This window comes from Periplaneta americana, chromosome 1 (genome assembly GCF_040183065.1).
Source record: "Periplaneta americana isolate PAMFEO1 chromosome 1, P.americana_PAMFEO1_priV1, whole genome shotgun sequence".
Classification (NCBI taxonomy): domain Eukaryota; kingdom Metazoa; phylum Arthropoda; class Insecta; order Blattodea; family Blattidae; genus Periplaneta; species Periplaneta americana.
Window position 1 is genome coordinate 18,728,691 of NC_091117.1, and position 18,606 is coordinate 18,747,296.

The 18,606-nt window shown below is 35.5% G+C and overlaps 1 protein-coding gene across 3 annotated transcripts in view; it reads right to left on the reverse strand.

The window, feature by feature from the left end:
* LOC138710788 (adenylate cyclase type 2-like) overlaps nucleotides 1-18,606 on the reverse strand; it is a 207,162-nt gene that overhangs the window by 2,561 nt on the left and 185,995 nt on the right. For all 3 annotated transcript variants that reach the window (XM_069841938.1, XM_069842018.1, XM_069842098.1), the window contains 4 exons: nucleotides 16,739-16,834; nucleotides 12,623-12,746; nucleotides 7,755-7,936; nucleotides 2,850-3,078 (listed from right to left, as the gene is read on the reverse strand). In XM_069841938.1, coding sequence (XP_069698039.1) covers nucleotides 2,850-3,078; nucleotides 7,755-7,936; nucleotides 12,623-12,746; nucleotides 16,739-16,834 — 631 coding nt within the window. The remainder of the gene's footprint in view (nucleotides 1-2,849; nucleotides 3,079-7,754; nucleotides 7,937-12,622; nucleotides 12,747-16,738; nucleotides 16,835-18,606) is intronic.

An 18,606-nucleotide genomic window follows, 5' to 3' on the forward strand; every position in this document is an offset into this window, starting at 1 on the left:
AGGACAGGTATTTTGTGTTGTGCGAGAAATTCGCTCACCAAGAGCAACCGATGTGCTGGGGTATGAAGAACCCTTGCCACAATTTGGGCCTTTTTCGTCGAACTGCATCACGAAGACGTCGAAGAATTGCAACATACGTCTCCTTACTGACAGTACGACCCTCAGGAATAAACTCGAAATTTACGAGACCCTGGATATCAAAGAACACTTCGGCACACTGCGTCTATACACCTGGAGAGTAGGTCACATACCACACGGACAAGGCAGAGAAGTTGCCTATAGAGCACGGCGTTGCCACCTGAAGTTCGAGTACTTTCTGACTCGACTAGTATTTCGTGGTTTTTTATTTTACTACGTTATTTTACGACGCTTTATCAGCATCTTTGGTTATTTAGTGTCTGAATGAGATGAAAGTGATAATCCCAGTGAAATGAGTCCGGGGTCCAGCAGCGAAATTTACCCAGCATTTGTTCATATTGGGTTGAGGGAAAACCCCGGAAAAAACCTCAACCATGTACCTTGCCCCGACCGGGAATCGAACCCAGGCCACCTGGTTTTGCAGCTATACGCTCTAACCGTTACTCCACAGGTGTGGACTATTTCGTGGTGTTTTCTACAAACAGAAAGGTCAGCGGAGGATCACATAGAAACATAATATACTATCTACCTCTAAATGTTAAAAAAATTAGCACGTTTTCCTCTATTGTAAGTGGCATGAAAATACAGATTAAAATGCAGTTAAGTGACGCCTTAGTTGAAAATAGCTTTATTTTCTAAGACCTTTGATCAAGATTATTCAACAACATTTCTGATGGGTCTCTTTACTGTCATACCAGTACAGTGAGAGTGGCCTAAGACAAAAGGTCTGAAAAAAGGAAACACCTGAAAGATATATGATCAGCAATGTTTAAAGTTAGTTCCTCACTGAGTTCTATGTCAGCTGAAAATACAGATTTGAAGGCCATGATTCCATATTAGGCCAAGGAAGAATATAAGGAATAATATTTGCAGATCTGTGGATAATAAATAGAACACAGCACCTATGAAATGTTTATCGGACTTAGCACCTTTCATAAATTGTAAAGTTTCTTCTTATCTCAGCGTGTTAATTTTAGTAGAATCATCAAACTATTAATAAAGATTGGTCAAAAGTTGTCATATGTGCCCCTTTATTTATTTCCGACAAATAAAATCTCAAAATTGTTTGAGAGAAAGTTTTTTATTAATAAAATACTGTTCATAATTTGGCACTTTACACCTTTCTACTTTAAGTATTCAATCGTTCGTCATAACTATAAATGCAATACATAACTACAATGACAAATAAGACCAAAACAATGACATTTAGAGCCAAGATTCAAAACTGTACAAAAATAAACACTTTCAATTGCCTGGGATCCACACTACCTTATGAAACAGAGAAAGATGTAACAACAGAACTCTCTAAAATTTGCAAGTCACATGTATTATAAATAGAACTTTCACAATTTTACAACGAACTAGGTTAAAATTATTAACACATTAGCAGTACCTACTCTTCTATATGGATGCAAAATCTGGACTTTGAAACAACGAGACAGATGACAATGCTTCAAAATGTTTTAGTATTAATAATTTCAAGGGAAAAATTGTTCTGGAATCGGGTATCAATCCCAGGACTCTTCGCTTAGTGTATGAATGCTCTACCGACTGAGCTACCCAGGAACTACACCCGACACCGTTCCAATTTTTCCCTTTATATCCACACAACTCAAATGGGCTGACAAGGTGTCAGAAACCCAACTTTGAGTGCACACAAACTCTGTGTAATTTGAATTGTGGTGTTCTGTTAACGTACCTACAGTGACGTATATATTATGCAAATCTGTGGAGTTGTGTGGATATAAAGGGAAAAATTGGGACGGTATCGGATGTAGTTCCTGGGTAACTCAGTCGGTAGAGCATTCGTGTGCTAAGTGAAGGGTTCTGGGATCGATACTGGGCCCTGGAACGATTTTTCTCTTGAAATTATTCACAGAGAGCTACACCTGAAAGCCAGATTTGCATGTTTGAGTATTAGATTAAATAAATAAATAATTTCGTTCACTGATCTCCATTTAGTGCTCCTTAACCCGCCAGAGAGCTGCATCCTCTAGCTTGATAATCACTGGTGTAGACAACGCAGGCACCTCAAATGAAGATGCAATATAATATATGAACAATTGAATCCTGGGAAACGAGAATGCGGATGCTTTAGTAAAGAAGGGCAGCACTGCTACTTACAGACCTGTTACTAAATCTACGTATTACTCTGTGAAGAGATTTATTAAATCTACATACTTAGACTTCAACAAACAAAATTTGATAACACAATCCCAAGGGAAAAAATGGAACTCTCTGCATCAAAATCCACAGTTAATTCCCGATTTACCACGAAAATCGTCTGTAGCTGCATTTAGATTGGCAACAGGCCATGATTGTTTGGCCAAACACCTGCATAGAATTGGAATATATCAGTCCCCTAACTGCCCATTGCGCAACTCAAACCAAGAAATGGATTCGGAACACCTCAAAATCTGTGCTTCAGTGGCTGACCATGATAATATCTTTGAAAAATATTGGAGTGCAAGAGGTCAAATGACTTTATTGTCAAATGCCTGGCATTAGAAAACAACAACACAACATATATGAACAATTTGGAATTTGGATATACTCCTATTTCTTCGCCTGCACGTGGTACTCCCTGAATACTGTAGTGACTTATACAATCAGACGAATGAGAGTTCCAATGAGGGACTTATTTTATTTCACACTAATTTTGCCTCAAAACCTCACAGACACCCTTTGCATAGTGACCTGACGAAACTAACCAACTCTTAGTTTGAAGGTCTGGAACGTTTCTTTGTTGATGTTCTGGAGAACGCCCATCATCTTGACTGCAAAGCGAGTGAGCACCAGGGCGACGTGCTCTGAGTAGGTGGCTTTACTGATGGAACTCATGGAGTCACGCCTGCCAGGATCTAGGCCACAAGCTGCCATGTACGTCCAGCCTGCCACCTTGATCTTCTCGACGCGTAGAGAGCTTGGGTCAAACAATAACTGAAACACCAAATTATCAAAAGATTTTAAAATAGCAATATCACCACAGAAAAAATGATTTTAGTACAGAATCCAATACGAAGCAAAATTATAGTAAACAATAAATTAATATTTGGAACAAGAATCAAATTTCAGTTACGGTACTTGAGCTATGGCTACAAAATGGAGTGAATGGGATAGAATGTAATGGGCTTGTACAGACTTTGATTTGCCTCTCATGACTGCGTCTTAAAAGAAATTTTGTACATGCTCTGTTTTGAGTTTCCTAGATAAAATTTAAGCTTTTGTAGAAACTCAAAACCATGCTTGGGTTATTTTACGACACTGTATCAACATCTAGGTTATTTAGCGTCTGAATGACATGAAGGTGATAATGCCGGTGAAATGAGTCCGGGGTCCAGCACCTAAAGTTACCCAGCATTTGCTCGTATTGGGTTGAGGGAAACCCGGAAAAAACCTCAACCAGGTAACTTGCCCCGACCAGGATTCGATTCGAACCCGGACCACCTGGTTTCGCGGCCAAACGCGCTGACCGTTACTCCACAGGTGTGGACACCATGCTAGAGAGTACTTCTTTAATATCCTCAAGCGTTAAAAATACCTTTCCTACATATATCAGTCTGTTGCAAGCTACTGCCTCACAAACACAGAGAACGTGTTCTGCTGTTTCTAACCTCTAGTAATTAGTATGATCTGGAATGTACACACGAAAATAAATTCAAGTAAGGATCACGCTGCCACTGCACGAGAGGTCCGCGCATGCGCCACAGCAAAACTGTTCCTGTCGCGAGCCCCTCATCTAAGCCACGTAATCTCCTCGCAATATTTACGCAAATACATCTTGCCACTAACAGTCATGCTATCTCTCAGTAATGTTCAGAACAAAGGAGCTAGAGAGAAAAAAAAAAACAATTTCTCCTCTAACGACGCCACAGACCAACGTCTTGTCCTTATGTTGGCGACATTGTGTATTTAGTTCAATTTGGTCGTAATCGTAATGGCACAGTTCAAAGCTACGGTAGCAAATTCTCCAGTTTAGCGTACAATAAAATTGTAATAAACGAAATATTGCAAGACTTTCACAACAATAAAAAAGCTATAATCTCTGTTCAAACATAAAAAAAATAAATTTTACAAGTGTGAAAATCAGCAACCCTCTTTAAATCCATAAAGCTTACAATGAATAGACAATGTACATTTTATAATTTTCAAACGAAAATATTCTCCTTCCTTTGGATAAGCAATATTTGTACTTCGGGAAACTTCTTTCAATTTACTAGAAGTTACTAATTCATACATACAATTGTGTGTATTGGCTTGACCCTCGTTCACCAAAACATGCAAATCTTTACTAAATGCAATCGAGTCAGGTGAGATGAGATGAGGTGGAGTGGGTTGTGTATGTATGATGTGTACAACCATAGTAATAATAGTAGTAGTAGTAGTAGTAGTAGTAGTAGTAGTAGTAGTAGTAGTAGTAGTAGTAGTAGTAGTAGTAGTAGTAAGACCTATAATAATGATAATGATAATACCGGTAATAATAATAATAATAATAATAATAATAATAATAATAATAATAATAATAATAAATCTCCACTGGTAAATGCAGTTATTTAGAGCAAGAGGTGACAGAAATGTATTTGCAGTGTTATAATCATGGAATACAACAACCCGAAGTTACGAAAGTCTGTGGTTTAATTTTACTGATTACAGTGCGTTGTTCGAAAACAAGAAATTCACTGTCATTAATGAAAGGTCCAGTTTCTCTTGCGATTTCTTGTATTATCAGAACAGGAAGTTATGCGCGCCTGTTATCTTGCACAATATTGATAACAGATAAGCGTGTGCTACAGTTGACTGTCAGAAACGGAGTACTTTAAACACTGTAAAAATGTAAAACAGGCTCCCACTATTACAATAGAAAAACAGAATCACTGATCACGACAGTGTATGGAACTTCCTCTTCACTAGAGTCCATCCATATTAGTGTGTCATCTGACCACAAATACATCTTCCACGCTCAACTAGGCCTACTTCCTCTTTCCTGTACCTACTAGAGAAAAGTTAGGTATCGCGGGAAAAAAAGCAGGAACAGGCCAAAAGCACCTAGTTCAAGTTTTTTTTTTTTTTTTTTTTTTTTTTAGAAAAGCAGAAGTAGATTTAATTAATTAACAATATAAAATAATACAAAAATTACTGGACAAACATGCTTCGAGAATGAGAATAATAATAATAATTTGTTTACTGTTATAGAGCTCGCAAGCAGGGAATACCGACGGCAGGAATGCGAACGAAACAATGCGATAAGGAAGAGAGGGCAATAGGAAAGGTCACAAGATAGCTTGAATGATATTCAAGACTACAGCAGAAAGAGAAACTACATTGATAGAATCAGTCTTGCATTGTGATAGTTACCGGTACATTACAGTTTTAGTTTCAGTTTCACTGTACGTGAATATGTGAATTGTTCCAAATGCGTTTATTTTATTATATGTAGTGATGGACCGTTGCCCTCGCAGAGTATCATTATTTTATTCGCAAACATATGTTGCGCGCTTAATTCGCTTCGGATTGTTCCCTTGCTGCGCTCTTTACTTCCACAGACGATGTCCCAATGTGTTAATCTTCTTGGAAGACGCAGTACCTCCATTGGCCGGCACCTATCGCTCCGTCGGTGTGTGTATATACACACGTCAAAACAAACCGTAACACCACCACTGCTTTTTGGTAAACTTTCCTTGCGCGAACTATACCACGCATATTGACGTGTAGTCATTTGCATCTTTGCCTAATTTTTGGCGATTATAATTCTGAGGTTGGGGCAGCCATTAAGTCGGATTCTGTTAGCTCCTTATGATAGGATGATGTACATATGAGTATGGAAGTAGCCAGGAAGGATGAAGATGAAAGTGAAGGTGATAATGAAATATATAAATTATACAGCAAATGAACACTTTCAATTATCTACAATGTACCGTACGTTATGTTATGAATCAGTATAATAAAAATTTTCTAAATTTTGCAATTCACAGGTATTACAAGTGGAATTTTCAAACTCTCCATGACACTACAAAAAACTAGATTAAAAATAAACATACATAAGTGTTCTGCCCATGGGCAGGTCTTTCACTGCAAACCCAGCATTCTCAATTCTTCCTCTTAGTCTCTGAATATGATCCACATATCTTAATGTCGATATCATCCGATATCTTCTTCTGCCCCGAACTCTTCTTCCATTCACCATTCCTTCCAGTGCATCCTTCAGTAGGCAGTTTCTTCTCAGATAGTGACCCAACCAATTCATTTTTCTCTTTCTAATCAGTTTCAGTATCATTTTTTCTTCACCTACTCTTTCCAACACAGCTTAATTTCTTATTCTGTCTGTCCACTTCACACGCTCTATTCTTCTCCACATTCACATTTCAAATGCTTCTATTCGTTTCTCTTCACTTCGTCGTAAAGTCCAAGTTTCTGCCCCACACAAAACATCTCACTAGTCTCTTCCTTAGTTCTTTTTCCAGAGGCCCGCAGAAGATGCTCCTTTTTCTATTAAAAGCTTCCTTTGCCATTGCTGTCCTCCTTTTGACTTCCTGGGTGCAGCTTATGTTACTGCTATACCCGGTACCTATAACTTTCTTTTGCATTAACATTATATTGTAATGTACAGTATTTCCTTTTTATCCTCTAGTTGAGGGGAAGAGAAGACGTCACGGCCTTAACTCTGCCAGAATAAATAAATTGTTATTGTTATTATTATTATTATTATTATTATTATTATTATTATTATTATTATTATTATTATTATTATTATTATTATTACAGGAAGTGTCACTTGACATATTCAAAGTCAAAGTGAAAACGTGGCTTCTTAGAAACCCATTCTATTCTGTGCAAGAATATTTTGAATCAAAAAATCAAGCTGTAGATATTTTTTAGGTTTCTTTCTCTGAATTGTAGTATTATTTTGTAATATATTAGGAAACTCTCATAAATTGTTAAGTTAATTCTTATTTTATTGTATATAAACGGAGCAAATCAAATAATATTTGTGATCAGTGTGTTACAATTTTCATCTAGATATTAGCCTATTTTTGATAATCTTGACTCTCAATTGTAAACTCTAAGGAGTATATGTGATCATTTTGTTTTATGTTTAGTGTTGTAATAGAATAATTTTCATTTTTGCATGATAATTTCACACGTGTAATTTGACAATGTCATTAGCTTTTGCTATAACGACAGCTAATAAATACTATACTATACTAATTCCACAATTGAGGACCGTTTTTGCAAAACTTGCTAACTGCAAAATTTGCAAAATTGAGATTTTGGTGGATTCGTTAACATAAAGCAGCCTCTACACGATGTTAAAGTTATCTTAGTAAAATTGAATTATTTCTCTTCATTGTAGTGTGTCAAAGTGTGATAGTTGCACCTATAACCTACTTGTCTCCATTCAGTTTTTTGTCTCTCCTGTAAAATTTAGTTTTTTCAGTTAGCAAGTTTTGCAAAAACGGTCCTCAATTAATCTTCAAATACAGACCACAGACCAGAGGAAATCAAGGACATCCTCTGAAGAGACTTATAGGTGACTGAATAGGTCACAAACCCAACTCCATGATAGTATTATGATAATGATGATGATGATGATATTCTTCCTGTATCGCAATATTTACCTTATCGAAATCGCAGATTATTTGGTTGAGGAGTTTGATGCTGCTCAATTCGTTGGCACCATCGAGACCGTTGTCATCCCACAGTGCGTACTCTGTCAGAGAGGCGAAAATAACTGCAACTGTGTCGTATTCTTCATGGTACAGCTCCTCGTGGTCTCTGTTGGTGTTCAGAAACCAGTCAGCTGTAACAGGATTAGCATGTAAAACAGTCCAATAGTTAATTGTATGTAGCTTTTAACAGCATTATGACATAATTTAACCAGTTGTTTAGAAAGTCCGCTTGTACAAGACGCTATATTTAGGGGATTTAATGGAATCATTCCCTGAAAATGCGTATTTCTTAAACTGCATTCTTTACTTGCCATTTGAACATCTTTCCAAACAAGAGACATGGTGGATTCATTATGAGTACATGTACCAGTGGCGTACACAGAATTTTGTCAACGGTGGGGTCATTATTACATTTTTTTACAATTTACATTATCGTTATTTTAAATTATTATTATTATTATTATTATTATTATTATTATTATCATCATCATTATCATCATTATTATTATTATGTTGGCTTAAAAATCGATAATATGTTAAATTGGAAAAATCATATTAAAGAAATTATCTCCAAACTAAATTCAGCATGTTTTGCTATTAGATCTATGCAAGAGATAGTAAATATCAATACCTTAAAAACAATATACTTTGCATACTTCCACTCGGTAATGAGTTTTGGAATAATATTCTGGGGAAATTCCACGGATAGGAACAGTATATTTCTATTACAAAAAAGAGTAATTAGAATAATAGTAGATGCCAAATCTAGGGAATCGTGTAGGACTATTTAAAAAAAACTACAAATAATGCCCATGACTTGCCAGTATATCTTTTCATTAATAATCTTCCTCATATGTAATCGTAAAAACTTTGCAACTAATTCAACAGTTCATAGCATAAATACACGTCAAAAAATGACTTTCATACTCCATCGGCAAGTCTATCGTGCTATCAAAAAGGAGTGCGTTATATGGCAGTAAAAATTTTTAATAGCCTCCCTATCGATATAAAAAATGAAACTCAAAACATAAAATTATTTAGGGCCAAATTAAAGAAGTACCGTACCTAATTTCTCACACCTTCTATTCTGTAGGTGAATTCATGACATTCAATAATACTTCATGAAATTGATATTAAAACTTTATGTTATACTAGTAGACTATATTGTAAATCTCGTCTGTATATATTTCATCTAAACTGTGACTATAAATTAAGATTTTATAATAGTATTAAGTTCTTTGACTTGGTCCATATTCTAGTTGTAAGCAATGTATGAATACCATGGAATGTTAATAAATACAATACAATACAATACAACTATGTTTATTATGTTCTAATAGAACATTATACAATCTTGGAAACATAATTTTTTTTTTTCAGAGCCATCCAATTTTTAACAAATTTTAACTTCTGTTCAATCTTATATAACAAAAAAAAAGTTTGTGTCATTATTACACTTTCACGAGAAGTTTATATTAAAATATGAACTGTCAAATGCACAAGATGAGTTTAAAATCGACAATGCAAAATATTTAATATCTGCACTGCAGAACTGTGAAAACAGCTTTTTCAATATATGTTTCACAACAAGTTAAATTTCATATTGTGTTGGCTTCATTTTATTACAAGGCCGGTACTAGGCGGTAGGTCTCTCTATAATAAAGATAGCATTGTTATAGTAATTCGAGCGTGCCGCAGCACCAAGTACAGGAATTATATTGAAGGAAGGAGGACTATGCCTTATGTCGATGTAGATTTTGTTACTCTGACAGTGAAAAATTAGAGAAGGGAAAACAGTCATTGAGAGTATTTTAACTTATGGTGCTGATGGTTGGACGTTAGTAGAGAGGCAGAAAAGTAGAATATTGGCAGTAGAGATGGATGGGATCCGGAGAGGGGCCAGGATATCTAGGTTTGAAAGAAGGAGACATGAAGATGTAAGACAGCTGATGGAAATGGAGGAAAGTGTTATCGAGAGAATTGAAAGACGAACTCTGCAATGGTATGGGCACGTCAATAGAATGGGTTGTGAAAGACTTCCTAAGACTTTCCTCCATTGGTCACCTTCTGGAAGAAGAAAACGTGAACGGCCGAGAGCATCATGCAAGTCTGGTGTAGTCCAAATGATGAAACAACATAATCTGAAGGAAGGGGACTGGCAGGACCGTGAAGTATGGAAGATGGGAATACAGGGTAACTGCTGACAAGTGGAAATGCCCTCAAAAGTAAGTAAGTAAAACGATTATGAACAAAAAAATACTTTACAGTAACAGTACCGGTACTATAACAAAGTTTTTGTATGTAGTATATATATCAAACTGTGCTGGTATACAATTCTTTGTTTAACTATAATTCTGGAGGAAGTCATACTGTTTTTTTCCACAAAAGTAATCACTCTCAGGCAGTATAAGCAAGCTACACTTGACCATTACTAGACCATCAGGAACACGTTACGTTACGTTTTATTTCATGTGTACTTATATTTTTTAGTGAAGAATATCTAAGAAAAATTAAATATTTTATCAAGTAGAATGTGTTTATGTATTGAGTACATGTTTGTGTTGTGCAAGGGCTGGAATAATTGCACATTTTTAAAATGGAAATCGAGAAAGATAAAATAATCTAACTGCAACTGAATTAGTTACAAACAATAACATGAAGCAAACAAATAATGATGCTCTTAGGGGGCAAAAGGCCAAAGACAAAGATAACAAGGATATTTATACTTGAATGCGCTCTTTTTAATTATACTCCATTTCGCATGCGACCAAAATAATAACATCAACAAGCAATGAACTGCTGGCATTGTTACAATCGGTTGAACTGTTTACAGCCAATATCTTCATAATGAGAATCTCAAGAAAAATGGAAAGATCTGAAGCATCGTGCCCAATTTGCAATATCAGCAACCTATACACGTAGTTTGTACTCCTTCCTCGTCCTCTAGCACTGTGATCTTCCCAGGTTAAAATGTATTTTCAGATGGAGTTGTAATCCGTCCTGAATTGACGAAGAGTGACCCCTAAAGAAATACTTTATTCTGGGTCCTGGACAAAAAGAAAAATGTCCTGATATTTTTGGTCACATGTCCACAACTTCAACACAAGAAAACAAATGCCGTCTAGACAAATAAAGAATCGTTAAAGAATAGCACTGCACATTTAAAAAGGTTTAAACCATTTTTAAAGTACGATGAAGGAGTAATGGAACGGAGAAAAATTCTCTCTGGCGCCGGGATATGAACCCGGGTTTTCAGCTCTACGTGCTGACACTTTATCCACTAAGCCACACCGGATTCCACCCCGGCGTCGGAAGAATCGTCTCAGTTTTAAGTTCCAACTCTTGGGTTCCCCCCTTGTGGCCGCCCTCTGCACTACGTCATAGATATCTATGAACCTAGGACCAAAGTCCACACATGTGCTGAGGTGCACTCGTAATGAGTGACTAGTTGGCCGGGATCCGACGAAATAAGCGCCGTCTTAAATCACGAAGTGATTTACGTGTATCATATATATTATTATAATGTGGAATTCGGTCCTAGGTTCATAGACATCTATGACGTAGTGCAGAGGGTGGCCACTAGAGGGAACCCAAGAGTTGGAACTTAAAACTGAGACGATTTTTCCGACGCCGGGGTGGAATCCGGTGTGGCTTAGTGGATAAAGCATCAGCACGTAGAGCTGAAAACCCGGGTTCAAATCCCGGCGCCGGAGAGAATTTTTCTCCGTTCCATTACTCTTTCATCGTATGATGACGCAGAATATCTGCATGGAAATATCATATGTACTTCGGTACATTATAATAATATATATTTTTAAAGTAGCCAAGATTTTGTTGTCTCCATAGGCACTATTTTCCTGTCGATGTCTTTGAATGTGGACACCATGTTGCAATAAAGCTATGAAATCGTTTCAGTAAGTACTGTAGTGCGAAAGTCAATGGAATTCTTAACAGACTTAGAGAGTTTGCAACGTCACTAACCGTTCTTCCATGTTGTTCACTAGTATTTCGTATATTATACTCTTCATGATGTCCTAGAAGAAAAATTTTGAGGTCTGAAGAGTGTGATGACCGAGAAGTAGGACCTCCTCATCGGATCCACCTTCCCAGATAATGTTGTTGTTGATGTTTCCTAATACCAGGCGTTTGACAATAAAGTCATTTGACCTCTTGCACTCCAATATTTTTCAAAGATATTATCATGACCAGCCACTGATTTCCCAGATAATGTTCACGATACTTTAAGTGTCATACCACACGCTTCAGTGCTATTCCTGTTTTTTGAAAGATGGGCCATGACAGTTAAGTGGCCGAGCTTGGAACTACAGTGCTATGTTGCCAATATGAACTACCACGCTGGCAGCTGATGGAAGCTAGCAATTGACGTTAAGATGACTGACGTTAAAACAGACGCGAAGGTAAGAAAACAATATAAAAATCGACAGAGGATCAAAGGCGAAACATGCCAATGCTAACATTGTGTGCACAATAAATGTCGCCAAGAGAGCTATTAAGTACTTGCCAGGTGGGAAAGGTAAGTTTAGCAACTCAATCGTTGTTACCATAGCAACAGGCCTACCACTCTATGTGACATTCAGTTGTTTTTCCAATCGCAACACTCCTGTCATGTACGATCTTTAAAAAAAAAACAGGTATAGGTATGGATTCAAAGGTAAGACTTGTTCCTTTTGACATTTCCTAAGAGTTGTAATAAACTCACCTGAACATTCTTTATGCAATTGCTAAGAAACATTTTTCAAGGAAACCACATCCAGTATATGGAAGGAAATACATCATATTCAGTAATGTTAACTTACCCACGTGTATTGGGAGAATATTCTGAAGAAGCATTTTGTTGATCATGTGCATTGTGGAAGATTCATCCTGTTCCTTCGACAGCTGTCTCTTCCATTTGTAATCCAACCGATTCATATATTCGGCCTATAAAAATAATTTTAATCCTCTTAGTTCAAGTTGTAATTAATTCAAAATACATAATAGGAAGGAGGCAAAGGTGTTCAGAAACATCTTCAATACTAGAAGTCTCAAAAATGTCACGTGGTTATACAAGGGAGACTGGGGGGGGGAGATAATAATAATAATAATAATACTAATAATAATAATAATAATTTTATTTATTTATTTATTTATTTATTTATTTATTTATTTATTTATTTAAAATATTAATGTGCAAAGAACAACGCAAGACCAATTACAGTTTAGCACAAGATACAAAAACAAAACAGAAGAAATGATGATGAGAATGAATGATAGAAATGGCAGTGAGATAGAATACAATCAATATAATAGTCATCAATAATCTTTGACCAAATGCAACAAAATAAATAGCAATATCTGATAATAATAACAAGTAAGGATATATCATGATAAACTCAAAAGGTGTATACTACACATTAAATGGATCCAAGCTTAATCCATGCAAATTAGCATATTTTATACATCTGCAGACCGGAGAGAGAGATTTTGAATTTCTATTATAAAAAATGTTATGAAATCTTAAACCATTAGCAGGAATACGAAGACTGATATTGCTTATGAACAGGGAAAGGATTTATATGTAAATACATATTTACTTATAAAGCTAATATAATTTATATTTTGCATTATCTTTATGTTTCACAATGTGTAGGGTTGAAAAATCCTACTTTTATTTTCCATATTTTTCCATATTTTAGAGTTTAGTACATATTTTCGTTAATTTCCATATATTTTCCATATTTCATATAAAACAGTCCATATTATATTAGGTTTAACAATAAAACAAAACAAAATTCCATTAACTTTTAAAAATACATTTCAACAATAGAGATTTAAACACATGTTCAGTAATCCCTTTAACATCAGAGTTATTTGAAAATTAGCAGTCCTATCAACAATGGGAAAGTAAGTTACAAAACTGTATTAATTTAATTTAAAATTTTTAACAGACTTCAGTTGTGCAGCTCAACAGTTAAATGCCAGTCAGAGTACACATAGGTTCAGTTTTGTAAATCATACTATAAAGACGGTAAATATGCCAAAAGTACGTCATTCAGTCAATTTAAAATCAAAACTAACAAGTTACATTTCAGAATTTAAAGAAGATGGTTTATCAACTGACAATAAAATATTATTTTGTAATTTGTGTCAGTGTGCAGTATCATCTACACAAAAGTTCCTGGTGCAACAACACATTACAACTAGTAAACATCAGGCCAACAAACAACTAAATTCCAAGCAGAGACAATTGTTTTTAACACAACCAACAACATCGAATGTAAGATCTGAGTTTAACATCGACCTGTGCCGTTCTCTCATCTCTGCTGATATTCCTCTCTACAAACTAAAGAATAAGGTCTTCAGGGAATTCCTTGAAAAATATACTCAACATACAATCCCGGATGAGTCAACACTTAGGAAGACATATGCTCCATCCATCTACGATGAGACAATACAGAAGATAAGAGATGAAATTAAAGATAGTTCAATTTGGGTTTCCATTGATGAGACTCCCGACAAAGAAGGTAGACTTGTTGGTAATGTAGTTATCGGTTTGTTAAGTGAACAATATTCTGAACGAATTCTTCTACATTGTGATGTTCTAGAAAAGTGCAATAACAAAACTATAGTTAAACTGTTCAACGAAGCTATGGGTATCCTGTGGCCAAAGGGTATTATGTACGATAATGTGTTATTCTTTATTAGCGATGCTGCCCCTTATATGGTCAAAGCTGGACAAGCATTATCTGTTGTATATCCTAAATTGACTCATTTTACTTGTGTGGCGCATGCATTTCATCGTGTGGCAGAAGTGGTCAGAGACAATTTCCCTAAAGTAGATTTGTTGATTTCATCAGTGAAAAAAGTATTTCTCAAAGCTCCCAGTAGAGTTAACGTGTTGAAAGAAATGTACCCTGAAATTCCATTGCCACCAAAGCCAATTTTAACTAGATGGGGTACATGGCTAGAAGCAGTTGAATATTATGCCGAACATATAGACTCTATTAACAATGTTCTCCTTGCATTGGACTCTGAAGATGCAGTCTCAATTGATACTGCGAAAACAGTTACCTGTGACATAAGTGTGAAGAATGACTTAGCTCACATTCAGCATACATTTTCATGCATCATAAAAACGCTCAAAAGTCTCCAAAATAGGCACCTTTCACTATCTGAAAGTTTTGAAATTATAAATAGTACTGTGGAACAACTGAATCGTGGTAGAGGTAAAGTTGCAGATGCAGTAAGAGCTAAGGTGGACACTGTACTTTCAAAAAACCCTGGATATAAAGAACTACAAAAGGTTGTTGCTGTGATGAGTGGTGAATCAACAGTGAAGATTAACTTGGACTTATCCCCAGCAGACATTGTGAAATTGAATTATGTACCAGTTACTTCTTGTGACGTCGAACGCTCTTTTAGTCAGTATAAATCTATCCTCAGAGACAATAGAAGAAGATTCATTTTTCAGCACTTGAAAGAAATGTTTGTAACCTATTGTTATGGTAACAGACAATAAAAATTGTGTTTTGTTGAAACTACATTGGAAGATGAGGTACGTCCATTATATTTTTTGTTTAGTTTGATTAAAATGTACCAATATTTAACGTACATAGTCATTTTTTTATAATTTTAAGTCCATATTTAATTCCATATTTTGGTAAAAATCCATATTTAATTCCATATTTTGGTAAAAATAACTACATATATATTTACATATTTCATATATTTTTAGTCCATATAAATCCGTTCCCTGCTTATGAATGATTCACAATCAATATCACCCTTAATGACTTTACAAAAAAATAAATAATCAAGATCTTGACGTCTGGCAAATAAACTACAGCAGTTAAAATATTTACAGTTAATCTCATATTTATAGTCATCGGAATTTGGTAAAAATCTATGAGAACACAAGGAAATAAATTTTCTTTGAATATTCTCCAATTTAGCCGAGTCAGTGGAAGTAATGGAGTTCCATACAACAGTTGCATATTCAAGCTTGGATCTAACCAATGTATAGTATAAAATTAATAAACACATAGGAGTGGAAAATGAATAAGTTATAGATCTAATTAGACCAAGCATTCTTAATGAATGGGTATAAATATATTGCACATGATCATGGAAATATAATTTTGAATCAAGTATGACACCAAGATCTCTAATACTATTTTTCTTAGTAATTATGACATTACTAAGAGAATAATTAAATTTTAGGGAAGTAGTAGTAGTAGTAGTAATAATAATAATAATAATAATAATAATAATAATAATAATAATAATAATAATAATAATAATAATAATTTCGGACTGCAAATTTAAATAATTTACAAGGGATCTGTGTTAATGAAAATCTCCCTTCAAACTGCGCACTCAGATTTCAAAGAGTAGATAAATAGGAGAAATATAGCTGCCCATCTGTAAGGCTGTGAAAACTTACTTGGAATGTCACATTGAAAAAAAAAAAAATGGTACATAGGTACTTGGAAACAGTAGTTCAGTTGCATCTCGTGTGAATAACTATGCTGTTATGCGACAACACTACTGCCTGGAATTCTTTGGAATTAATAAGGGAGGTTTTTGATAACAAAATCATTTGTAGAGGATTATGGCCTGTACGTTTCTCAGTCTCTCTCAATGAATTGAATATGAGTGGCAGCCAATTTTGAAGTGAATGAGACATAATACCAACACCAGCAATGGCAACTAGCCGGCTATATTGCCAAATTTAGAGTTCACATCTTTTAAGAAATTAGGTACTATATCAGGACAAATCATAACATCTTGGCAAAATCCGGGACAAACTAGCGTCCCTAAATGCCTACAGAAAAGTCCGGGACAGAGAGTCTAAATTCGGGACTATCCCAGGAAAATAGGAAAGGATGATCACTTTAGTTAAGAGTTAGCTTACAATAATTGTCATATCTCACCTGTCGATCCATGAGATGAAGTGTGAAAGTCAGGAAGGTAACATTCATGATATGAGCAATCTTTGGTTCCAAGTGAGGATTCCATGTCTCACTGTACTGTGGAAAAAATAGAAGCCATTTATCAGTTGAATGAAAAGTTGTTTGGCAGCACTAATGAACATAACAAAGAACTTGTTATTTTTATATTAAATGTTTGGCATGAGGCATACAGTTCTATCTTCCAGAGGCACTGCAGCCTACAAGCTTATTGTGAGCGTCAATGGAATTGGTGATGGCGAGATAAATCTAAGGATTTGCCGCGCGATTACCTGACATTCGCCTCACAGTAGGTGAAAACCTCGGAAAAAACCCAATCTAGTAATCAAGCCCACCAGGATTCTAACTCATGCTAGATCATCAGAATATTACAACACTGGAGATCCGAATTCATAACTTTTTCAGTATAAATGAATATGTGCTGAACAAAGACAATGTGGGACCAAATTTTGTTGGTGTACTATCGTTTAATACAAAAAAAAAAATTATTCATTTGCTACTTTCTAAAACTTTGGCTGCGATTTTCTCAAAACTTTATTTTCTTACTTACGACATTAGTCCACTCATGTCCTCAATTGTATACCGGTATACTGTATATACACATCTTATGGATTCTCCTTATAATACTGTGTATTTAACCCAGATATGCCTACCGTCCTATTAAAAGGACAGTTGTCAATGTTTCAAATTACCCTATCTACAGTTAACGCATTTGCTTTTTCACAGGTGTCACTATTACTGATCTTAATTAGAGGCTTGCTAGGTGTGGTAAGACTGGTAATGAGAGTTCTGGTCACCGTTGAGTTTGAGATGTGGACGTGAGAATTGTTCGTTTATTTCAGCTATGGCATCCGAGACGCAAATCAGATAAGAATGTTAAATATTTTTACAGTTCGGAATTATTTTACAAATTGTTGTAGGTCAAATGACTCCTAATAAACATAAATATAACGTGAAACCACAATGCGTTCGAAATAACTATTCATTGCGACATGACAATGACGAAAACTTATGTGTCCTTTTAAAAGGACAGTAGGCATATCCCCATATATTTTGAAATTGTTTCGCTATTTCAATTTTAGTGGATTTTCCCTGCATGAAATGCTATCTACGTTTGAAAATTATGCTACGGGCGAAATTTCATTCAAATACATACATATCACTATAATGCAGCCTACAAATGCCACACAGAGTTCGTGTGCACTCAAAATTGGGTTTCTGGCGTCTTGTCAGCCCACTGAGGTGTGTGGATATGAATGGAAAAGTTGAGACAGTATCAGGTGTAGTTGCTGGGTAGCTAGTCGGCAGAGCGTTGGTTCGCTAAGCCAAAGGTCCCAGGATCGATACCTGGCTCCGGAACAATTTTTTCTTTGAAATTATTCAAGTCTACTTCACAGGGAGATATACCTGAAAGCCAGATTTGCACAGCAAGATCTGTTTACACGTGGATGACTGGTGACGTTCTGGAGGGAGGTATTGAACAGACATAAGTTTCTATTGTTTTTCATTTAGTATTTTTGGAAGAGGTCTTATTTTCTATCTAAATTGTCATTATCATAACAATGTAGATTTTAGAAAATGAACTGATACCTGTCTTTCGACATTGCCACAGCAATTGCTTCATTATATGTATCATCACTTCTCTCCCAATATAACCTCCTCCTCGAAACTTCAACACTCTTTTTGCCTATCACTTATTTTTACATATCAATAGCAATACGGTACTATTCAATGACGAAAGCATTCTAGAGCTGAAACGAATTTAGCCACAATGCATCATTCTTCAGAATAATATTAGTAGTAATAATAAAGAAACTATAATAAAATAATAA